General features: G+C 44.4%; 1 protein-coding gene across 1 annotated transcript in view; it reads left to right on the top strand.

Moving 5' to 3' along the window:
* Positions 1–295: 295 nt before the first annotated feature.
* The window catches only part of LOC115458987 (mediator of RNA polymerase II transcription subunit 14), a gene marked incomplete at its 5' end in the record, with an annotated part of 62,529 nt that continues 37,453 nt past the window's right edge, over positions 296–25,371 (top strand). Inside the window, 10 exon segments of the mRNA XM_030188845.1 lie at positions 296–374; positions 2,267–2,426; positions 3,933–4,127; positions 6,336–6,470; positions 7,937–8,013; positions 17,632–17,792; positions 17,876–18,022; positions 18,108–18,199; positions 21,150–21,302; positions 24,354–24,623. Of these exon segments, the coding sequence (XP_030044705.1) occupies positions 296–374; positions 2,267–2,426; positions 3,933–4,127; positions 6,336–6,470; positions 7,937–8,013; positions 17,632–17,792; positions 17,876–18,022; positions 18,108–18,199; positions 21,150–21,302; positions 24,354–24,623 (1,469 nt within the window).

The raw sequence follows: 25,371 nt of genomic DNA, 5'->3' as shown, positions 1-25,371 counted from the left end.
AATTCTTAGTCTCCACCTGCTGATAGGAGTGCATAACTCATCAGCCTGGGCCGATCTGGAGGGACTAAAGGACAGCAAATTAGCAGGTAAGACTTAATTTTTTCTTATGCTAGAATGCACCAATTCTGTTTTGCTGTAATATACTGGAGTACTGTCCTGGGAAGATACTGGGTTTTTGGTATCAGGGTGGAAACACTGGGCTCATCTGGATCAACTTCCATACTTTTCTGTGAGGTGTAATATGAGCCTTTTCTCTAAGAGGGCAGAAAGTTCTAGTGACTGTGTATTCTTCCAGATCAGTCGACGCTGGATGATCTTGAAAAATCCGTAAATGATGAAATGAAACGCATCATTCCTTGTGTTCAGCAGCTTAAGTAAGTTGTTTGAGACACCTTCCCTTTCATTACGACTTTGTGTAGGCACATACATGTACCCTGGTCTTTCGCTTTCTGTTAGCTTATTGCATGGTGACAGGATATTCAGTAGTGTTAAATTTCGGGCACTTAAAAGGGTAGGCTGTAGACTACTTCAAGGCCTAGAGGGAAAAAAAACAGGGAAAAATAAGAGGAGTGTTATTTATTTTTTACATGTTCTGTTTTGTTTTCCAGTTTGAATGCAAATGTTGTTACATACTACTACTACTACTTGACATTTCTAAAGCGCTACTAGGGTTATGCAGCTCTGTACAATTTAACACAGAAGGACAGTCCCTGCTCAAAGGAGCTTACAATCTAAAGGACAAATGTACAGTCAGTCAAATAAGGGCAGTCTAGATTTCCTGAAAGGTATAAAGGTTAGGTGCCGAAAGCAACATTGAAGAGGTGGGCTTTGAGCAAAGATTTGAAGATGGGTAGGGAGGGGGCTTGGCGCAAGGGCTCAGGAAGTTGATTCCAAGCATAGAGTGAGGCGAGGCAGAATGAGCGGAGCCTGGAGGAGAAGGGTACTGAGAGGAGGGATTTGTCCTGTGAGCGGAGGTTACGGGCGGGAACATAAGGGGAAATGAGGGTAGAGAGGTAATGAGAGTATAATTGAGTCAAAATAAAGGAGTGGGTACTGGGTTATAGGAAACCAAAAAAAAAAGTGTTCAAGCTTGTATGCCTAACAATTGGGAGATAACCTCAGAATAAAGCATTTTAGGTGGAGACAATCATCCAGACTGGGTGGGCCAGTTTGTTCTCATCTACCAGCAGAGAGGTGTGGTAGCCGTGTTAGTTCACTTTTAGAGGTAATCAATAGAAATCAAACAAAAGAAAACATGGAAAAGAAAATAAGATGATACCTTTTTTATTGGACATAACTTAATACATTTCTTGATTAGCTTTCGAAGGTTGCCCTTCTTCGTCAGATCGGAAATAAGCAAATGTGGAAGATGACAGAATATATAAGTGAAACATTGAAATGCTTGGATGTTTCACTTATATATTCTGTCATCTTCCACATTTCACAAGACCCCACAGTCATTCACAAAGGAAAAATATTCAACATAGAAGACTATTTTACATGCTCATCTTCCAATGTGGCATATATCATTCAGTGTAAAAAATGTAACGAAGGATGCTATATTGGAGAAACATGCCAGATGCTTAAGACAAGATTCAATCTGCACAGACATCACATGAAAATAGCCGGTGCCAGTCAAGCCCCCACCCCTGTGGGCCAACACTTTACAAGACCAGAACACTGCACCAGTGATTTCACAGTAAGAATATTGAAAGGTAATTTTAAAACAATACAGGAACGTAAGACCTTTGAAATGAGAATGATTGAATATTTTGACACCCAACAAACAGGACTTAATAAGGATCTGGGTTTTCTAACCCATTATAAACCATAAAGCTGTATTTCTCTGTTTATTTCTCTGTTTATTACCCTCCTCTCACCTACCAACACCCATCCTGTTAGAATATCAATGAAATGCTTTGATGTCCCCATGCATACCCCCCACCCTCCCACTCTGTCAGACTGTCAAAGTAATGCTTTGATGTTTGTTATATATACTATCTGCTAACACATTTGCTTATTTCCAATCTGAGGAAGAAGGGCAACCTTCGAAAGCTAATCAAGAAATGTATTAAGTTATGTCCAATAAAAAAGGTATCATCTTATTTTCTTTTCCATGTTTTATTTTGTTTGATTTCTATTAATAACCTATGTAAACCTGAATAGCTGTAGAAGTTGGGCAAATTATCTTTGACCAGTCCTAAAGCAGCTTAATTGATGATGTTTTCCCATGCTTAAATGGTTTCATACTCTTCTCTCACGGAAGGTTTTGGCTCGGACAGCAGCGGTGCAGGCAGTCTATAAAGCATCTCCCTACAGTCGTCAGTGAGACGTTACACTTCACAAATTCTGCCGTACATCCTGTGGGCAATCTTTCCAAGCACAAGTTGTTTATCAAACTCACTCGACTACCGCAGTATTATATCGTAAGTTATTTGAGAGTGCATTCTTTTCTGAGCATCTTGTGTCTTGGGGATGGTAAAGTTTTCTACCTAAGTAATAGAGCTATGAAGAGATTAAGAAGGAAGACTTTGGTTTTTCCTTACGGGATGCAGGCTGTGTATGTACCCTGTCAGCATCCTTCTTTTGCTAAGTCTGTTCCAGATTTAGAAAGGAACGATGAGATACCAGAGTGGGGAATTACATAAATTGGGGGAAGGGTTGTTAGCACATTTATTTATTTCTTAGGATTTATTTACCGCCTTTTTGAAGGAATTCACTTAAGGCAGTGTATTAAAACATTCTGCTGAAAAGTAAATGTGCATCTGTGAATGTGAAATCTATTTACTACTACTACTACTATTTAGCATTTCTATAGTGCTACAAGGCGTACGCAGCGCTGCACAAACATAGAAGAAAGACAGTCCCTGCTCAAAGAGCTTACAATCTAATAGACAAAAAATAAAGTAAGCAAATCAAATCAATTAATGTGAACGGGAAGGAAGAGAGGAGGGTAGGTGGAGGCGAGTGGTTACAAGTGGTTACGAGTCAAAAGCAATGTTAAAGAGGTGGGCTTTCAGTCTAGATTTAAAGGTGGCCAAGGATGGGGCAAGACGTAGGGGCTCAGGAAGTTTATTCCAGGCGTAGGGTGCAGCGAGACAGAAGGCGCGAAGTCTGGAGTTGGCAGTAGTGGAGAAGGGAACAGATAAGAAGGATTTATGGTTTGTATGTTTGGCTTATTACCTTATCTCCAATCCTTTTTTTCACAGTTTTTTTATGGTCTTTTATTGAATTATTGTCTCAAGTGTAAGAACTTGGCTTCTGGATTTTAGCATTTTTTTCCAGGATCTATATTCTTCCTTCATTCAGGAGGTTGTATGGTACGAGAGAATACTATAATGCCTCTGTATCGCTCAATGGTACGACCTCACCTTGAGTATTGCGTTCGGTTCTGGTTGTTGTATCTTTTTATAACTGAAATGGATGAACCCAGTGGCGTTCCTAGGGGGGCTGGCACCCGGGGCGGATCACCGATTCGCCCCGCCCCCCGGGGGCAGCCCCCCCCCCCCCAATGCAGCGTGGGACCCCCTCGAAGGAACCCCCCCCCCCCCTGCCGGGTGCATGCCGCCGGGGGGGGGGGGGGGGGGTGCCACGCGCGCCTGTCCTCCGTTGTTCCATGCTTCTTCTCTGCCCCGGAACAGGAAGTAACCTGTTCCGGGGCAGAGAAGAAGCATGGAATAATGGAGGGCAGGTGCGCGCAGCACCCCCACCCCGGCAGCGTGCACCCGGGGCGGACCCCCCCCCCCCCCCCCCTAGGAACGCCACTGGAGGAACCCAACTTTATGTGGAGGAAAGTGCACAGAAGATCATCATGCTTTTTCACCTCAGGGTTGGTGGGCAGAGGTACAAGACAGGGCAAAGTTTGCACCTTTTGAAAACATACACAGGTGGTTGAACTGAAGCCATTTAGAATTTCTGCTTGTTTTCTGCAGGTAGTTGAAATGTTTGAAATTCCTAGCTGCCCCACAGAGCTGGAGTACGTTTATCACTTCCTTTCTGTGAGCCCTGGTGAGGTAGAGGATGGGCCTCCTACTGCTGTTTTACTGCAGAAATTCAAACCCAACATTGAGGAGCTGACCTTGGACGCACAAAGTGGAAAACAAGCAAAGGCTGGAACCAAGCGCAAGGTACCTGATCTTGAGTATAGTTACAGATTCCTGAACTGAATTCAAAGCATGTTGATGTTTTGTTAAAATGTCCCACTACAGTATTGAGTGAATAATTTTAAAAGAATTTTTGTGGGTAAAGCAGGCCTTGTGTAGTCTGGCCTAAAATTGTGTTGCTCATGTACATTGTAATAACCCCCGGTAGCAATCCCTCTGGGGTGGTGGTAGGCTCCCTTCAGCAGTCCAAAAACTGGAAGGACAACACAGCTTTTAGTTCAAACCTGTTTATTCCCCCTCCTCCTCAAAACTCAATTCAAAGGGTTAATGTCCCATTCAGTTCCAAAACATAGCGCAAAAAAAAAAAAAAAATCTCCATTTAAATCCAAGTTCTCCCAGTTCCAACCTCCTGGGTTTCAGTTTTAAAAGTCTTTCTCTTGAGTGGTTGCAGGATGGCAGTACACCTCCCTCGACACAGCTCCTGTGACCACCCACTGCCTTCAATCCCTGCAACTCTGCCCCACAGTACAATTACAGTCCATGTCGATCGATGGTTCCTCCAAACCTGGTGAGTTGGGCCCTCCTGACACTTAGTAGAAAAATCGGGCCATTTCCATACCTATCCAATTCTGCCACCTAGGTGACACTTCATGCACTCACTACTTTCTTCATAGTCTTTGGAATAAGAATGGGCCGTGTTCATGTGTTATTAGTGGAAGTGGGCATTTATTGGAAATATTTTTATTAAAGATATCAAACGGCTACAGCATATAAACAAGTAAGCAATGAAAAAGCAATTATAAAGAAAGTTGCATCAAACTAAGGGGGGAGGGACTTTATTCTGATACCCCCACAGCTACAGAAATAGGCAATACCTATTATACAAACAAACCCCATATCCCACCTACGTCCACCCCCACATCAACCCCCACCCCAAGTAGGGTTAAACAGACAGTCAAACTATAGATTTAGATCATTAACAATAAGACTGTGGGCTCTAGGTGGCAGTGACAGAATGTACTGTTTCCAGATGGCCAGACGCAGTGTTTACATTTTACCGTGAGGCATGATCACGACGCTACATAGCAACGGAAGGGGGCATTTAACTCGTTAACATGATTAAAGCATTAAAATTTGAATGCAAACAAAATTTTTTAATGCGTCTGATTATTTTAATGTAGTATCGTGGGGTGGGCCTGAGCCCAAAGTGGGTGGACACGAGGAGCCCACCCTCCTGTCTGGCATTTCTCCCTCCACTCACCCCCCCCCCCCCACTCACCCCTCTGTACCTTTTTAAACCTTTTAGTTCTTTGTTGGCAGTGAGCATCAACACATACTCTCTTATCCATGTCACAAATACCTGGCAAGATCCCCAAAAAAGTACAAAACATTTTATGCTGCTTATCCCAGAAATATTTTCCCCAAGCCCAATTTAATAATGGTCTATGGACTTTTCCTTTAGGAAGCCGTCCAAACCTTTTTAAAATTCTGCTAAGCTAACCGCCTTTACCACATTTTCTGGCAATAAATTCCAGAGTTTAATTTACACATTGAGTGAAGAAAAACTTTCTCCAGTTTGTTTGAAATTTACTACTTTGTAGCTTCATCGCATGCCCCCTAGTCCTAGTATTTTTGGAAAGCATAAGCAGATGCTTCACGTCTACCTGTTCCACTCCACTCATTATTTTAGATACCTCTATCATATCTCCCCTCAGCCATCTTTTCTCCAAGCTGAAGAGCCCTAGCCGCTTTAGCCTTTCCTCATAGGAAAGTTGTCCCATCCCCTTTGTTATTTTTGTCGCCCTTTTCTGCACCTTTTCTAATACGCACTATATGTTTTTTGAGATACGGCGACCAGAATTGAACACAATATTCTAACATTGCGTTACGCACATCTGCTCTGCTTGGGGGGCTTGGGGCTCCTGGTTTATTTTATCCCTAAAGCCCTTCAGCAGCATTCTGGCTTTGGCTCTGGCTATCAGGATATATATTTAAGAATGAACGTTTGTAGATGTTTGTTAAATCGGTCATGTTATATTTCATTTGATTAACCCATTAGTGCCCAATGTTACAAATCAATTTGTTCCCATATGGCTTATTATGGGAACACTGGGCACTAATGGGCTAATTGTTTTCAAGATAATCAACCTTTTTTCCTGTCTTGAACCCCTCCCCCCCCCCCCCAAAAAAAAAAAGTCATCTTCACATTTTCACGCTTTGCTTGAATTCTAGTTGTCTGGTGACCAGGGTCCTGTGGAACCCAAGAAACCCAAACGCTCAGGAGAAATGTGTGCCTTCAATAAAGTGCTAGCCCACCTGGTGGCCATGTGTGACACGAATATGCCCTTTATAGGACTTCGCCTGGAGGTAAGAGATATGAACATGTTCTGAAGCCCTGCTACTCTCTGCACTGTACAGATAACCTAGTAGAAAAAAAAAAGGGTTTTTTTTTTTTTTTGAGAAAAGAAAAATGGTCCATTTGTTAAATCATGCGCTTTATTGTTTGCTGGATTCTTTATTGCAGAATCATGATTAGATAAAATGCCTGACATAGGCCGTGTTTCGCCCAAAAGGGCTGCATCAGGGGCTACAAAAAATGAACAATCAACATCTCATATATAGATAAAAACAATATCAATCAATCAATAAATAAATAGAACTGCTATTTTTAGGTTTTATTTATTTATTGATTGATATATCTATATAAGTTGGATTGTTCATTTTTTGTAGCCCCGGACGCAGCCCTTTGGGCGAAACACGTGTTTGGGCATTTATATCTGATCGTGATTCTGCAGTAAAAGATTGTTTTGGGATGATTGCTGATCTGCTTGTCTTATTTGCACATGTGGAGTCTGTGGATCGTTTGCCTTGTTGTTTCTAAGTAGAGGGTGTTCCAGGAGGGATGAGGATGGGGAGAAATGTTTGGAAAGGGTTGGCACTTGTATGTATCTTTTTGAAAAATTCAAAGGATTGAGCCTGCGGTGGGAAAATGTGGGATACAATAATAAATAATTTTCATTTGCAGAAGAATGCTTAAAGCAGAATTTGTAGTTTAGGCACTGCCCATTTAAACATCCCCTGGGCAGAAAATAGGGAATATGAAACCGATATGCCACTTTACAACGGAGACAGATTCGTAACTACCGTATTTTTTGGACTATAAGACGCACCGAACCATAAGACGCACCTAGGTTTTAGAGGAGGGAAATAGGAAAAAAAATTTTTTTTCCTTTTCCCTCCTCTAAAACCTAGGTGCTCCGGTGCGTCTTGTCCGAGTTCGGGATCGCCCTCCCCCTACTCACGTCACAGATGTTCCCTGGTGGTCTAGTGACGTCGGGGCAGGAAAGAGCCCCCTCTTTCCTGCCCAGCGCGCTGCTCTCCGTCCTCCTGTAAGCTGCCTGACGGTCTCGGCGAGATTCAAAATGGCCGCCGAGAACTTCAATTCTCGGTGGCCATTTGAATCTCGCCAAGACCGTCAGGCAGCATACAGGAGGACGGAGACTCGGAGAGCAGGCGCTGGGCAGGAAAGAGGGGGCCTCTTTCCTGCCCCAACGTCACTAGACCCCAGGGAACATCGCGTGACGTGAGTAGGGATGGCCGATCCCGAACTCGGGGGAGGGCGATCCCGAACTCGGAACTCGCTACCTTCGGACTATAAGACGCACCCCCCATTTTCCTCCCAAATTTGGGGGGAAAAAAGTGCGTCTTATAGTCCGAAAAATACGGTACTTCTTGGGCAGAATTCCATTTTGTGTTATAATTTTTGAGTGAGGCTCGTTTTCATAATAGAAGTTTGTGTTAATACAAGAATGCTTTACTTTTATTGTTCGTAGCTGTCTAACATGGAGATTCCACACCAAGGCGTCCAAGTGGAAGGTGACGGTTTCAGCCATGCCATACGCTTGTTAAAGTAAGACACCGTTGCATGCGCTAATTTTTTATTTTCTCTAACAGCTGGTGTGCATAATCTTCAGCCCTTGTGCAAAATTTCCACTGACCAAATTTGCAAGTGACTGTGTGCAGTGGGAAGCTGTTAATTAGAAATTGTAATTGAAACAAGACAACAAAATTAAGGAAATGATTCATTTTTTTATTACTACCACTTTTAGTCATACATTAATATTTTCTTGTTGTCTCTTCTGACAAGTTCCAATGAGTGGGTATATGATTTTTTTACCAGTTGATGAAGACTGAGAATTACTGGATGTTTGACATCGCCCTTCAAGGGTCCTGTGCAGCCCTGACTCAGCCATGTCTCTCAGTCTGGTTTGGTAGATGTTAGTTAGGGTGCGCCAGATTGACTCCACAAAAAGTTAAAATAATTAATTTAAGGGGACATTTTATAAGGCAATTTGAAACTTAATATACTAATTTTGCAGAACTCAAGTCCTTTTGACCGTATGGGCTCTGTCTGACTCTTGGCCTGGGGGGTGGGGTGGGGGGAACAGTCCAAAGCTTTGGGTCCCTTGCCCATCACACCTTCCATACAGAGCTGTGCCTTGGCATCTTCCCTCGGTTTGCCCAGGAGGGGTTGCTTGAGTGGTTCCTGGGGAAGCGTTGAAAACCACTAGCTGTACTTTAACAGTACCAAGTGCCCAAGGTACTCTGACCTTTGGGTCTGGGAGCTGCAGAGGTGAGGAAGTCGTGGTTGGCTGGGCACTGCACAGAAGCCCCATCAACAGGCACGTTAGTTCACCATTGTGCGGTGAGAGGAGCTTGCCACATTGCATCGCCTTCCAGTGGCCTGTGCTGCATCTGTGCAGGATTTGAGCAGGGGAAGTTGAGATCCCCAGAGTCTTCCTCCGATGCAGTTAAGTTGGCATGGATGGTTCTGGAGCAGCAGAACATAGCAGGTGAGTTGGGCCAGCATGGGGAGGCCCTTTTGGCAGGAACAGCCACCACTTAAAGTTCAGTCGTGTCAGCACAATGAGGCATATTTTCAAAGCACTTAGCCATCCAAAGTTCTATAGAAACCTATGGAACTTTGGAAGGCTAAGTGCTTTGAAAATATGCCTCAGTGTCTCTAAGGAGCCTTCAGTGCTCACTCTGCATGATTTGGGGACATTAGAGTCTCCATTTTCCCTGGAGTTTGTCCTGCTTCTCCATTGGGCCTTTTGTTTAGAGATGTGTTTGCCACCACTCACCCATGTGGAGATCTCTAGGACGTAGGAAGTGCAGGGGGGCCAAAAAAAACATTGCGTGGCTAGTGGCCAGGACCTGGAGGGCTTGGACTTGATGGGAACTTTGGCGCCTGGTTCTCCTAGGGAAGATGTTCTGGACAGGGATGAGCCATGGAGAGAGGACTTTCAGGAGCTTCAGACAAGTGTCCCTCTGGGAAGATCCATTTGTAGTCTGCATCTTCTGGAGGCCTGAACTCCATAATCTAACCACTCAGGTACTGGAGGTCCTCAGCTTATCAGAAGAGTATGTTCCTGTGACTAGGAAAGGTGATTCGTTTCTTAAGACTGAAAGTTTTTTCCCCACCTGAAATGGATTTTAGATAGATAAAATAATTGTCAGAATAACATTAGCATAGTCCTGCTATCAGTGTCTTATTGTGTTTATATCAATTCTATTGGTATTTAGGTGAAATCCTGTTTAGTTTTGTTCTTGAACCCTAGTTCTGCTGTTGCTTTTAGGTTCTAAAGGTTTTAATTGTACAGTTTCTCTGTTTTTTTATATCTAGGGAGTCTCCATTTTGTGTGTACCGTAGGTAGCTACTGAGAGTTTGTTTTTCCTACAGGATGCATATTTTTTGATCCAACCTGTGGTTCTAGCAGGGTTAGGCCTCTTTCAAAATCAGCTGTGTTACCTGCATCGCTAATAGCATCCAAAATTTGAGAGTCGCTTTCTTCTCATGTGGCAAATAGCTGGGCTTTCTGGCAGCTATCATAGGGGAAACAAATGAGTAGAATAAAATGAAAATAAGAACAAACCAGCTTAGGTCACTGAGCGGGCCACAGCTTCATAAAAAGTGCAGATAGAACCAAATGTGAGTTAAGCCTGTAGGTTCCACATGTTGTAAGCTACGTATCTATCACTGTTCTAGTCATGTGCTGGCTATGTCTCTTTGCCACTGAGGGATAAAAACCTTAAATCTGTAAAGATGTGTTGGTGGGCTTGGCAGTGTGTGTTCAGAGGGGTGTTAGCCCACTGATGTGTAAGACAACTATTGTGCTCTCCTCTTCTTCTCCTCCCCCCCCCCCCCCCCGCTTTTCTATTTGGTGGATGGCACTCTCATTCTCCCAGTCACATCAGCCCGTAACCTTGGGGTCATCTTTGACTCCTCTCCTTCTCTGCTCACATTCAGCAGATTGCCAAAACCTGTCGTTTCTTTCTGTATAACATCAGCAAAATCCGTCCCTTCATCTCTGATCACTCTACCAAAACCCTTATCCACACTCTTATCACCTCCCGTCTTGATTATTGTAACCTACTACTCACCGGCCTCCCTCTTAGCCATCTCTCTCTTCTTCAATCAATCCAAAACTCTGCTGCGCGACTCATTTTCCACCAAAGTCGCTATGCGCACATTAGCCCCCTCCTTAAGTCACTTCACTGGCTTCCTATCCGTTTCCGCATTCAATTCAAACTTCTCTTACTGACCTATACCTGCATTCACTCTATCGCTCCCCAGTACCTCTCCACTCTTGTCTCCCCCTACGTTCCCCCTCGAGTACTCCATTCTGTTGATAAATCTCTCTTGTCTGTCCTTTTCTCCTCTACTGCTAATTCAAGACTCCGTTCCTTTTATCTCGCTGCACCTCACGCCTGGAGTAGACTTCCCAAGCCTGTACGTCTGGCCCCGACCTTGGCCGTTTTCAAGTCCAGGTTCAAAAGCCACCTCTTTACCACTACTTTTGACTCCTAACTCACTTACCCTGTCGTTTATACTCACCTCTTTATTCCCTTACCCTTAATTGTTCTGTCTGTTTACCTGTCTTATCTAGATTGTAAGCTCTTTGAGCAGGGACTGTCTTCTGTATATGGTGTACAGCGCTGCGTATGCCTTGTAGCGCTATAGAAATAAGTAGATAGATATATAGATAGAAAGCTGACATTTATGCCCTAATTCTGTATATGGTGCTAAAAATTGTGCATGCAATTTTGGAGGCACACCCAATTTACTTGCTTGATTTAATTGCCAAATGAGCCAATCAGTGCCACTTATTGGACACTAATCAATTATCAGAGCTAATTGGCATTAATTTAAATTTACGCATGCATGTGGAAAGGGGGTGTGGTCATGGGTGGATCAGACTGTTTCATAAAGATAGATGTCATGAACCCACAAGAGCTCTCAATAATCCAGGAGTCCAAAAAGGAGAGGGAATGTAAAAATTGGTATAGATGTGAATGGTGAAACGGAATGGGATCCCAAGAGTTTCAAGCATTGTGAAAATTGGTTCAGAATGTACAAAACAAAACATAGGTCCCCTATATATACTGTCTCCCAACGAAAGGAATTCATCCACCATAGCATTCATTGCAGGCCCCTGAATTTGCTGATAATATGGTCAAATGAAAAAATACTTTTTTTCAGGGCTAATTTGACTAGTCTCACCAGGAGTGGTGTGGGAACCCCTTGTGGATGAACCCTGTGGTATAAAACATCTGTTAATATGTATGGTTATACTTGTTTTTATACTTGTGTTTTGTTTTTATAGTTTGTACCCCTGACGCAGCCTGAGGGCGAACCGTGGCCACGTTGGGTATTGTTCCAATAAACGCGTTTTGATTCCACAGCGTATGTAGGTGTATAGCTACTGAAAACAAGAACTACGCTGCTGTACAACGAATCAGGCTAACAGCAATATGCAGTGGAAAAAAGCTTTTATATACTTACCGACAACACTTATTTATATATATCCAATATTTTTATGTTTCAACGGTTTTTATTGATGATTCAACATTTGAATAAAAGCAATAAAATCAAACCCTTTGTGATCATAATAACAAGTCATATATGTATACATACATCTATAACTGCATCATCAAAATTTTTACATTTTCTCCCCCTGCCCCCCCCCCCCCCCCCAGAAACAGCTGCACATTATACTTCATGGTACCTATTCCTTCCAGAGGCTATTACAGGAGTTTCCAGTCTTATACATGAGTACATTTCTGCTGAGCATCCCATTTGCTAGGGTGTGCCAATTTTATTGAGCACGGCACTTCTTGCTTTGTGGGAGATATTTTGCAAATACTTAACCCATAATAACCGCTTTCTTTTCTTGGGATTGCCAGAGACCTCCCTGGCCTCCCACGCATTAATTCACGCAGCCTATTTCTCCAATGCCAAAAAGAGGGTGGCTATCTACCTGCAACCAATGTCTTAATATACATTTGTTCCACACTGCATATATATCTCAATATTTTTAAAGAGTACCCTCGGAGATCTCCACCCATTTTAAGGCAATATCATTAGTTTTGCCAGGTGGCGTAGCACATCTTTCATAGGGCTACTTTCATTCATAAGTGAAAGTGCTATTGCCTGAATCAAAAAGTGCTATCAAATAATATAGTGCACAATATAAGGAAAAAAACGTGAAGTCTCAGCAGCGGGGGAGGGTCAACGCCGGCAGCGGGCAGGCAAGACTGGGGATCTTTCCTGCCTGCACCGAAGAATTTGCTGGACAACCTGGGTGGCTGGAGGGGGGCAGGGGAGAGAGGAGAGTCACTGGACATGGGTGGCTGGAGGGGGGGCAGGGGAGAGAGGAGAGTCACTGGACATGGGTGGCTGGAGGGGGGGCAGGGGGGAGGGGAGGGTCACTGGACATGGGTGGTTGGAGGGGGGGACAGGAGAGTCGCTGGACTTGGTTTGCTGGAGGAGGGGGCAGGGGAGAGAGGAGGGTAGATGAACATGGGTGCCTGGAGGGGGGGCAGGGGAAGAGAGGAGGATCGCTGGACATGGGTGGCTGGAGGGGATTTCAATGCAGGGGACCTGGCCGGGTGGCGGACGCGGGGGGGGGGCAGTGGTGACCGCGGGGGGGGGGGTGTTAGAGGGGGGAGCAGTTGCTGCGGCGACCTCAGGAGGGGGGGTGGAGGAGGGAGCGGAGGCGACCTCGGGAAGGGGTGGACGGGTGAGCAGCGGTGACATTGGGGGGGGCGTGGTAGGGGCGGGGCCTCATGCTGCTATCGTTGCGGTTGGTCAGTGCTGTGTGTGACGTCAGCCTGATCTACGGAGCCTAGCAGACCAACTCCGAAGAAAGCCACGGACACAGGCAGCAAGAATAGAAAGTTCGAGGTGAGAATTATTATGTAGGATAACACATTCTTAGAAAAGCAGAGCTGCTTTATGTAGTACACAAAAAATATCTCTCAGCCTCATAAGCCAACCTCATTAGATGATGTAGTTCAGAAACATATAAGAGATTGTCATATTTTATAAGATAGGTAGACACCTCCTGTCCGGAAAAAACACAGGCGTTTACAAGAGAGACGCAAAGCTGTAGTTTGAAGATCCATCCACAATCTGTGAATGCCAAGTTTAGACGAAGGATTCTTCAAGTATGATTTATCCCAAAGCCTTGAGGTACTGCTTTGGAAGTTCCTTGGCAGAGTGATTTAAAATACCAACTTACATCAATTACTGTTGTTCATTGCCATTCCTCCCAGTTTCCAAGTGTAATTATGAATGTCAGCTGCAGTGTGCTTTGGATGCAGCTGTAAAAAATGAATATTTTATGGTGATAATTCTTTTATTTTTGCTTGGTATCTAAGTCATAGGCTTAGTGAAGTGCTTTTAACTGGACAGGAAGTCCTCAATTCCACAGGCTATTTCGGACAGAAGAGGGGATTGTGATGCCAATAGATCCCCCCCTTTTAAAGTGGGCGATCTAGTGCACCGGCGTTATTATACGCACAAGACCTGGCGAGATCCCATCTACATTGGGCCCTTCCAGATTGAAGCTCTGTCAGCTACAGCTGCTAAGCTCGAGGATCACACATCCTGGGTCCATCTGAAAGATATACGAGCCTATCCGAATATCGAATCAGGCCTTCTTGATGTTTCCAGCTCAGCTGCCCCTGGAGAAGCCTGCCCCACCACGGACCCCATCTCCACCGCCACTGAGCCCAAGACCACCGACCCCGCACCCAACATCACTGTTTAATCACTTTGATCAACTGGACCAAAGACTTAATCACTTAATTACACAAGACCAACCATCTCCTGAGTCGCCGCTGATTGATCTCACCGATATCAGCATCCAAACAATCGCTGAGTCTCCAGAGTCACCACCTGAGTTACCACCGTTACTTGAACCTGTCTCTGAGTGGCCATCCTCTCCTCCACCCTCTAGTGTTCCAGAATTCCCACTTCCCTACGTTGATCTCCGTATCCGTCTCATCCGCATCCGCAATTTAGCAGGAGATTTGGATTTGGCCGAACCAGAGTCTGCAGACTTTTCTACACTGCAGAATTTGTACCGCAACATCACCGAGCTGCTCGACATTCTACATTTGTATTTCCCGAATCAAGCCAGATAAATGCCACAGCAAGTTCAACTACAGTCCACTCCAGAAGAGACTATTCCTTTACAAAAAGTTCCAATTCTATTACCACCTCCCCCAGCCTCTCCAGTTGGTGTTGCCCTCCGTAGGGAACCAACTGCAGAGAACCTTGCTGCCCTAGACGACATCAAGGAACCAGACACACGTAAAATTGAACTTTATCCTGTTGATAAGTGTAACTCTGAGCAGTTCTCCGACACCCTCACACAGTGGTCGTCCAACGATTTTTACGACACCGACCTTGAAGATACTGCTCCTGAAGACACAGACGAAGGCAGTGTTGCATCAGCAGAAGTAGCGGTGGTGCACCAGTACACCCTCTTCTTCTGCTTCCCATCAGCTCGATTGTTCGCAGTTGGACTCTTGTGTTTTATCCTTCTGTGTATAGGATTGGTGTTGTTTTTCATTGCACTGTTCATCCCCACTGCTAACAGAAACCTTCATTGGTTCATGCTCAGTGCCTCTCCCTCTGCCAATTACACCTTGGCCGTTGGAAACGCCACAGTATTTGCAACTACTCCTTTACTTGCAACTACTCCCGCAGCTTACACAACGCCCCAACAGAATTCCACATTAACACGCCTATTCGGAAGTACATCCCTCCATCCAATCAAAAGGATTAGCTCCATTGCCACCAGTTATACCATCCCCTTGGCAGGCACACCTGCCGCGACTGACTTTTCAACTGGCAATCCTTCAGTGCCTATTGAAAATTCTGCGACTACTCCTGTCCTCACTGATTCTCCTATTTTGCATCCTACAAGTGTTCCCAATAATATCAGTAGCTCGGACTATACTGTCCCCATTTCTACAACTATTTTTGAGGATAATATTACCTTGCCTGAATTGCGATCCACTCCTCCTCCTTATCCTCGGGTGCCTGATAGTGACGTTTCTCCTCCCACGAATACTACCTTAACCACTCCACATACCAAAGTCCCGGCTACACGCCCTCCCAGATAGTCTTTCAGAAGGTATCCCACTTAATCCAACACCCCTACACCCGTGACATAGCAATATATGTCCCATACAAGACCAGATAACCAGCATTCACCGCCACAAACCGTTCCTTCCCTTGAATCCCCACCGCTGTCACCTTTCAATTTAGGTGATCAAATAATCCCTGAACCCCCGAATTACCTTTTTGATCCTCGAGAGGTAGGATATCCCCATTGGGACCCTGCCCCGGAAGACAATCCCAGTTGGGATCCTCTTACCCGGTACCACACGCTGTGTGAACCCTTACTTGAGAGTTGGACATTGGGCCCCAGTCGAATTGTCACTCATATCCTGGCATTGTTTGGAGGAAGTTTGGGGTTGCAAGTAGAGCAGACTGAAGTGCTCTTAGCGAGACCAGAAAGTGGCGAAGTAGTGGATTTTTGGTTAATCACATACGCCGTACTTAACACCGATTGGATACCTTTTCTATTCATCAGAGAGGTTGGATTGGGACCTTTAGAAGTATTTAGCCTCTTTGAAGTACCCAATCCCACCGAAAAAGGAGCTATTAGAATTTACCCCCCATACACAAGTAATCCCTAAATGATACATCAAGTTTTGATATATTTTGGAATAGTGATTGTCGTGATTGCAGCCCTTGCTAAAACCCTAGGGCTAATTCTGTTACTCACCTTAATACTTAGCCGTCAATTGCCTTTCGTACAGTCCCGATCCAGTGTTTAATCATGAAGATTACCAACATGAGGTGCCTAATCCTCCTACTGTGTGTGTTCGCCATGCCCATTGTACAAGGAACACAGAGTTTAGAAAGTTTTCTGCAGAAAATCATACCCAACTACAAAATAACACTGTTCTCGAGTCAACCAGTGGAAAAGTGTCTTGAGCTCTGATGGGGAGGAAACATGGTTTCATTTTGTTATGACCTATACTTAACCCTGAATACAGAATGACAATGGAGAAAAAAGCCCTCCTAAAAGTACATAAGTATTGCCACAGTGGGACAGACCAAAAGTCCATCAAGCCCAGCATCCTGTTTCTAACAGTGGCCAATCCAGGTTGCTCAGGCTCCTTTTGCTAAATTAGATAGCCATGTGAAAATTCTGCGTTTGTGTAAAAATGAAGCAGTTATGGTATAACCCACAGTGCAGTTAGCTACTTGTGTTTCAGTTATCAATCTACTTCACTATCCTCAATATATGGAGTGGAGGAGTGGCCTAGTGGTTAGAGCACCGGCCTTGAAATCCAGAGGTGGCCAGTTCAAATCCCACTGCTGCTCCTTGTGATCCTGGGTAAGTCATTTAACACTCCATTCCCTCTCAGGTAAAAATTTAGATTGTGAGCCCTTCTGGGACAGAGAAATATCCAGAGTACCTGAATGTAACTCACCTTGAGCTACTACTGAAAAAGGTGTGAACAAAATCCAAATAAATTATTTGAGATTCTGTTGCTACTATTTCAGATTCTATATGGAATGTTGATATTATCTGAGATTCTACATGGAATATTGGTCTATGTGGAATGTTGCTACTATTTGAGATTCTGTTGCTACTACCTGAGATTTTACATGGAATGTTGCTACAGTGGAGGAGTGGCCTAGTGGTTAGAGCATTGGTCTTGCAATCAAGAGGTGGCCGGTTCAAATCCCACTGCTGCTCCTTGTGATCTTGTGCAAGTCACTTAACCCTCCATTGCCTCAGGTACAAACTTAGATTGTGAGCCCTCCTGGGACAGAGAAATATCCAGTGTACCTGAATGTAATTCACCTTGAGCTACTACTGAAAAAGATGTGAGCAAAATCCAAATAAATAAATAAATAATAAAATATAATTCTTTCAGTAGTGTCCCATCCTAAAAGATATGATTGCGGAGATGACTACGCATAAAGAAATTAGACTCAACATATACGTTACACTGAGGAAATAAGTCTGAGAGGGAGGGGATATGATTTATGATTTCCTAAAGTTCTTAATACAGAAAGAAAGAAATTTCAAATCCTGTATAAACAGTGGCTTACTTTTAGACTTGCATTTTTTAGCAGTTCTCTCCCCAACAGAATTCCTCCTTGTAAAGGCACAAGTGATGAAACACGGAAATCCCTGGAGCGATCCCTTCTCGACTGCACTTTCCGACTGCAAGGAAGAAACAATCGAACTTGGGTGGCAGAGCTGGTATTTGCCAACTGTCCGCTGAACAGCACTTCTTCTAGAGAACAAGGTTAAAATCTCAGTGTCCCTCTCTTTGTTGTTCTCCCTACTACGGAGTATTGGCTCATCATGTCTCTACATCCGTCCCCACAGGCCTGACCCGTCATGTCTATCTGACCTATGAAAACCCGCTGTCTGAACCCGTGGGAGGTCGAAAAGTAGTAGAGATGTTCCTCAGTGACTGGAACAGCATTGCTCGGCTGTACGACTGTGTCTTGGAGCTTACGCGGTGCTTACCAGGTACCAAAAGGTTCCTTTGGATATACGCCCAGAGGTTTTATTTCTTTAAAAAGTGTACACCTTTAAATCTTGTTTGTTCAAACAGAAATACCACCTCACTTGAACGTTTTCTCAGAGGTTCGACTCTACAATTATCGCAAGCTCATCCTGTGTTATGGAACGACAAAGGGAAGTTCGGTAAGTCCCGATCAAAAGCGTGCTGCTTGCTTTTCCCACAGAAGAAAAGGTATAAAGGATCAAACCCAAACATCATTTTGCTTGTGAGTTCTGTATGGCAGCTTCTCTCCAGGCAGTGTTGCAGAATGTTTGCCTTCCCCCTTGGCATGTTGTAACTTAGTCTGTAGGGAAAAATTGAGGTGACGTTAAAGCCCTTATAATTAGATATATTTACGCCAGACATAACATAAGTACATAAGTAATGCCACACTGGGAAAAGACCAAGGGTCCATCGAGCCCAGCATCCTGTCCACGACAGCGGCCAATCCAGGCCAAGGGCACCTGGCAACCCAGTCCAGATTGGTTAGGTGTTTGGGGGAGGAGGATATATCTATATAGCTCTCTCTCTATCTATCTCTCTATCTCTCTATCTATCTATCTATCTATCTATCTATCTATCTATCTATCTATCTATCTATCTATCTATCTATCTATCTATCTATCTATCTATCTATCTATCTTACTGAAGGCGAGTCAACCTACATTCCATCCAAGCTCAGTAGTTTAATTGGAGAGGGGAGGGTGGCAAGGGACATGACTTAATAGCTACAATCATAGTATGAACACTGAAGCCCTACATCCTGTGCACACCCAGCCCAGTGGCGGAGTGGCCTAGTGGTTAGGATGGTGGACTTTGGTCCTGAGGAACTGAGTTCGATTCCCACTTCAGGCACAGGCAGCTCCTTGTGACTCTGGGCAAGTCACTTAACCCTCCATTGCCCAATGTAAGCCGCATTGAGCCTGCCATGAGTGGGAAAGCACGGGGTACAAATGTAACAATAATAATAATATCCTAAGTGTTGCTATTTCTGCGTTCTCCAGGTTCTCCTTTGTATCTCTCCTCTTCTCCCCCTATTTTATACTTCATGACTGTGTCCTGCCACAAGCTTCTTTGTATTCAGCAGCTGATAGAAGTTTTATGCTGTATGCCATTATCCATAACGATGCACATGTAAGGGCATGAAAGCTTCGAAATCTTTCTTATCAAGCAGCAAAGCTGAGATGGTTAACTGTGCTGTCTTTCGAACTTCTATTAAGAGTATATTGTTTAAGAAACATGTGCTATCCAAGTAGTCGAAACTGTGCTTTTTTTTATCAGGATAACTTTATTAACTTGTTTTAATTTGGTCTTGTAATTCCTAGAATGATTGTTTCTAGTTCTTCTTATGCTATATCCGCCTTGAACTAATTGTGTTGTGGACGCAATAGAAAAACTGGATAATGTTAATATAAAACAAATTCCATGTATAACACATTTTTAGGCGTGTACCTAGGTGTGTATCAGTTCCCCATTTGTCTCTGATTCTGTTTTTATCAGACATCGGACTTCCGTGCTTACTCTATTTACAGATACTGAATATTGGCACATAGTATAAAACCATTGTTTTGATAAATCTGCAAGCTGTGATATATTTGTGAGACTGCTATTTTTGTGGAGGAAGTGGGAGCCAGATATTTCAGTAATTTGCTTGGTATTGTCAATTAACTGTTTTTAATCTTCGCACAACCCCCAAGGCCCACCTAGTCTGGCATTTTTCCTTCCTCTAAATACTGCAGACCCTTGTTCAAATTTATTCTCACATTCCTGCTAATTCTATGTGCTGCTCCCATGCTTTCCAGTGTTTTTTTCCTCTTCTACCTCTACAAGGAGGCATTTCCATGAACTAACAAACCGTTTTGTGAGAAACATTCCCTCAAGGGCAATGCTGAGTTTATTGCATTTCAGCCTCACAATATGACCTGCTCGTGCCTTATGTATACCGATTTTCATGTCTATCCTATCCCCCTTTCTCCTGTCTCTTCTAGGGTGTGAAAGTCTAGTTCCCTTAGATCATAGGGCATATGTTACAGCAGGACTCAAGAAATCCCATGTGCCAGGTCGGCATGCCAGCTAGAGATTTCCTTCTAATGTCCGGGATGTTCGTACGCTTTTTTATGGTGGTTGTGGTGCCTATTCCACAACTGGTCAGCTGGCCTAATGGGAAATCTGGTGGGGTGCTGAGGGCAGTGGCTCTGGGGAGGCAGCCGACTGGCTTCCTTGGTTATGTGGGGTATCTGGCTAGCTGGGCTGGGTGTGGGCAATCTAAAGAAAGGAGGAAATGGTGGGAAAGGGGAGAGAGGTGGGAAGGAGCAGGATTAGAGAAACTGGGTGATCACAGGGTGGGGGAGGAAAGAGAGTTAAACTAGGTGACAACTGGATAGGGTGAATAGAGCCAAAATGGGTGACAACAGTGGGGGAGGGAGAGGGGAGAGCAAGACTGGTTGATGACAAGGTGGGGAGGAGGCTGCTTTCTCTGTATTTCTGCCAATGGCCTGCTGGAGTACATTAAGGGCCTGATCTATCATGCTTTCTTTTCTCTTAAATACAGAAAACAGCCCTAGTGACTTAGGTCCAAAAGTAGAGGAGGTCAATTTGTCAAGGCCTTTCTTAGAACCTGCACGATTGAGGTCCCACCATTGATCTGTACTGTGGCATGTTTATCTTCTTGTTTTGCTAAACATTCCTCCCTGTGCTTCCTAGAATACCCACAACCACTTTGTTGTTTAAGGTAACCTTGAAGTCATTAGGTAGGATCAGCCCAGACCCTCTTGTGATTGGTCAATATCGGTACCTTTCCTTGGGTTTTCTGTTCCAGATGCATGACTTGGTCTTCTTAATTTTGCTTTTAGTCTTTTCAGCTTCTTGAGGATACCTCGAGCTTTCTTAAATCACGTTTGAATGTTGCCACCTCTTTAGAAGGGTTCACCTTGCAGCATATTTTAAACAGCAAAACACTATGCTTCCACCCCCTCTGTATAATGTGTTAACACAAGAGAATGAGCATGCTGTTTTGGTCTTTAGCAACACTGTTAGTGATGTGATCAAGCAGGGCTCTTTATTACCCAGTGTTCTGCTTTCTGTGTGTTACAGATCACTATTCAGTGGAATTCTGTCCTTCATAAATTTCACATCTCCTTGGGAACTGTTGGCCCTAACTCAGGGTGTAGTAATTGTCACAATATCATCCTGCACCAGCTCCAAGAGATGTTCAACAGAACACCCAACGTGGTCCAGCTTCTACAGGTAATGAAAACAAGGATCATCTCAGCCATGCTTCTCAAGATGCATGAATTAGATGCAATAGGTCCATAGCAGTGTAATGGTGGTGAGAAAGCTCTGATTTCTGGCCAGTTCCACTAGACCACCATAGACTGAGCTCCTTTTTAACTAAGTCGCAGTAGTGATTCCCGATGTGACAAATGCGACGAAGCCCATTCAATTCCTATGAGCTTCATTACATTTGCCACCCAGGAATCACTACCACGACTTAGTAAAAGGAGCCCTTAGAAACCTTGTAATTCTAGGGGGGGTATTTGGTTCATCCAAATGACAATTGACATTTAGCTCGAGCAAGTGCAAAGTGATGCTTGGAGGAAAAAGGAACCCAATATGATGCAAAGTTCCGCATTAGGAGTCACCACCCAGGAAAAGGATCTGTGTGTGGCAGTGGTTAAGCAAGCAAATAGAATGCTAGGAATTATTAAGAAAGAAATTGAAAACAAAAATGAGAATATTTATAATGCCTTTGTATTGCTCCATGGTGCGACCACAGTGAAAATATTGTATACAATTCTGGTCATCACATCTCAGAGATATAGCAGAATTAGAAAAGGTACAGAGAAGGGTGACAGAATTGATAAAGGGGAAGAGGCTAGGGTTCTTCAGCTTGGAGAAGAGACAGCTGAGGGGAGATATGAGAGGGGTCTATAAAATACTGAGTGGAGTGCAGCAGGTAGATGTGAATTGCTTGTTTACTCTTTCCAAAATTACAAGGACTAAGGGGCATGCAATGAAGCTACAAAGTAGTACATTTAAAACAAATTGAAGAAATAGTTCCTTACTGAACATTTAATTAAACTCTGAAATTTGCTACCAGAGAATGTGGAAAAAATTGTTACCTTAGCAGGGTTTAAAAAAGGTTTGGACAAGTTGCTGAAAGAAACATCTATAAGCCATTATTAAGACGGACTTTGAAAAATCCATTGCTTATTCCTAGGATAAGCAGCATGAATTCTATTTTACTTTTTTGGGATCTTGCCAGGTACTTGTGACTTGGATTGGCCACTGTTAGAAACATGATACTGGGCTTCATGGACTCTTGGTCTGTCCTAGTATGGCAGTGCTTATGTACTTACACATCTGTTCATACATTTTTATCACGCCATTACCTAGAGAAGGGCTCCCAGTGTGACAGTTGGTTTGGCCAGACAGTCCTCCAGAAGCTGTTTGTGTTTTAGAATCCAACTCCCACCCCTCCCCCCCCAGGCCTTTCACTTTCAGTCCAGGCTACTCCCCTCCAATCCCCTCTCCCCCCCTCCAAATACCCCCCCAAAATGATAAATATAGATCATTGCTACCAAAAAAATATTGATGTCTGCCTGTTGCAGCACTGATTGCTATTTTCCCCTTTTCTGCTAAAAAGGCCAGCCTGTAACTAGAGCGCCCCATGAATGAGGATTTATTAGTCCTGCTTGTCATTGGAGAAAATGAAGCAAGTTACCTGTCGTAGAGGTTGTCCGAGGACAGCGGGATATCAATACTCAATATCCTCCCACCTCCCCAAGGAGTTGTATCGCTGTAGTTCGTAATGGACTGAAGAGGTCCCAGGTGACAGCAGCAGGTGGGAACAGACACACGTGTACCGTAGGGCCTGCTCAAAAACTTTTAGAAAAGGTGCTGTAGTAGTTCTTTCTGCACCAGGCTTCATTGGTGATGTCACCTATGAATGAAGATTTATATTCTGCTGTCTTTGGAGAACACGTGCTACAGGTAAGTAACTTTATTTTCCCCTACACAGTAGATTGGTAATGGTGAAGAAAGGGCTCCATATTCTGCTCTCTTCTGTCATATTTAGGTTATAGCAGTCACATTAATTAATGGTGGTAGTGGTAATAGGACTGGAATGCTAGTTAGCCAAAACATATAGAATCCTATATTATAATTCTCATCTCCAACGTTATGTCTTGCTGCCTGGCACCATGGCTCCTTCCGAGTTGGTCTGCTAGGCTCCGTAGATCAGGCTGACATCACCGTAGCCATTATGATGTCAACTTCAGAACCGGGGGGGGGGGGGGGGGGAACATGCCTCACAGCTGATCCATGTCCAGAGGAGGGTTGCTGGATATCAGTGACTGGAGGGGGGGCAGGGGAGAGAGGAGGGTCACTGGACATGGGTGGCTGCAGTGGGCGCAGGGGGAGAGGAGGGTCACTGGATATGGGTGGCTGCAGGGGAGCCGAAGAAAACCTTGCTAGCGCCCGTTTCATTTGTGTCAGAAATGGGCCATTTTTACTAGTATTTTATATTTTTGTCCCTGCCTCCACGCTGCTAGTTTAGTGGCACTGCGGCTGTTTTCAGCTCCAGTTTTGAATGATTGTTTTTTAAGCGCATTCATCTGTCATTAGCCTTTTTAAAGGCTTGATTTGACTACCTCATTTATGGCGTTCCATTCATTGGTTTACACAACAAACAGATTCCTGAAGCAGGCGTGTCGAGTCTTTTTAAATTTTCATCTAATTAAACATTTTATTACTTGTACCCACGGTGTCTTCTGAGTGTCGTGTTGATCTCGCTACGTTTTTGCTGTTCTTCTATTTTTATCCACGTAGCGGATCCTGTTTTTGTTTTCATATTTTTCTCCCTGGAAATGCCCAGGTAACATCAGCCTGGCACATAGTGACGGGTGAAGAGTTTTTCTCCCCTTTCCCTGAAATTCTGGAATCTGGGGGGATTTTTTTTTTTAAAGGCTTATTTGTCCTCCTGTTTTCCCCTACTTGGTTTTATACAGGTCTGCTCTCTCACGCCAGGCGCCCTTATCATGTCAATCAGTCTCCTTTCTCCCTTCTTGGTGGGCGATTGTGCCTCAGTGCACTGCAATCTCACTTGTGGTTCTAGCCCTATGAAACTGTACTGTAATTATAATCTCAGCAGTTTAGTAATTGCCATTCCAGATAAAGGGATCCCAATATCTGCATTTGTCTTTTATGCTAAGCCAGCAGTGTATGCCGTGTGTAGTATTAGGACTGTATAGGGGCTGGAACTTCATTAGCCTTCTAATATACCTTTTTTTCTTCCAGGTGTTGTTTGATACTCAGGGTCCATTAACCGCCATCAACAAACTTCCCACAGTGCCAATGCTGGGTCTTACACAGAGAACGAACACAGCGTACCAGTGTTTCTCCATCCTCCCCCAGTCACCCACGCACATCAGGCTGGCCTTCAGGAACATGTACTGCATTGATATCTACTGTCGGAGCCGGGGAGTTGTAGCCATACGCGATGGCGCTTACAGCCTCTTCGACAACAGTAAAATAGTTGAAGGATTTCATCCAGCACCAGGTCTGAAGGTAATGAGGGGCTTGTTACTGTGTCTGCTGATACTTGTCTGGTAGGTAAGGCAGTCTTTGTGGATATTAGAAGATGCTCCTCTAAGACAGTTGTGTATATAATGTATAATTATGTTCTCAGAGGACAAGCAGGCTGCTTGTTCTCACGACTGGGTGACATCCGCGTCAGCCCCCACCAACCGGAAGAAGCTTTGCAGGCGGTCCGCACGTAGGGCACGCCCACCGCGCATGCGCGGCCGTCTTCCCGCCCCTGCGCGACCGTTCCCGCCAGTTCCTTTTGTTTCCGCGACTGGAGAGAGTTGTGCCTTCGCCGCTCTCTCTGTTTTCAGCCCCGGAAAAACCGTCGCGTTTACGCGAACTTCCTTATTTTATTTTATTTAATTGCTGCGCGCTCCACTTTTCTTTCTTTTTAAAAAAAAAAAAAAAAAAAGGAGCACGCGCTCCCATTTTCCCTCGTCTCTAGTGGGGGCGTCGCGTTGTGGCCTAGTGGCCGCACGGTCGATTTTTTTTTCGAGGTGTGATTACCGCCACCATCGACGACTTTAACTTCGCCGACACGATTTTTCCGTCGATGTCCTCGAAGGCCCCGAGTGGATTTAAAAAGTGTGGTCGGTGCGGCCGGCCGATCTCGCAGACCGACACCCACGCTTGGTGCCTCCAGTGCCTCGGGCCGGAGCACAATATCAAGTCGTGTTCTCTGTGTCTCGGTCTCCGGAAACGGATTCAGGTTGCGAGGCAAGTTCTTCGG

This window comes from Microcaecilia unicolor, unplaced genomic scaffold (assembly GCF_901765095.1).
Source record: "Microcaecilia unicolor unplaced genomic scaffold, aMicUni1.1, whole genome shotgun sequence".
NCBI lineage: Eukaryota > Metazoa > Chordata > Amphibia > Gymnophiona > Siphonopidae > Microcaecilia > Microcaecilia unicolor.
The sequence above is the reverse complement of the archived record's forward strand: the minus strand, read 5'-3'. Positions and strand labels throughout refer to the sequence as shown.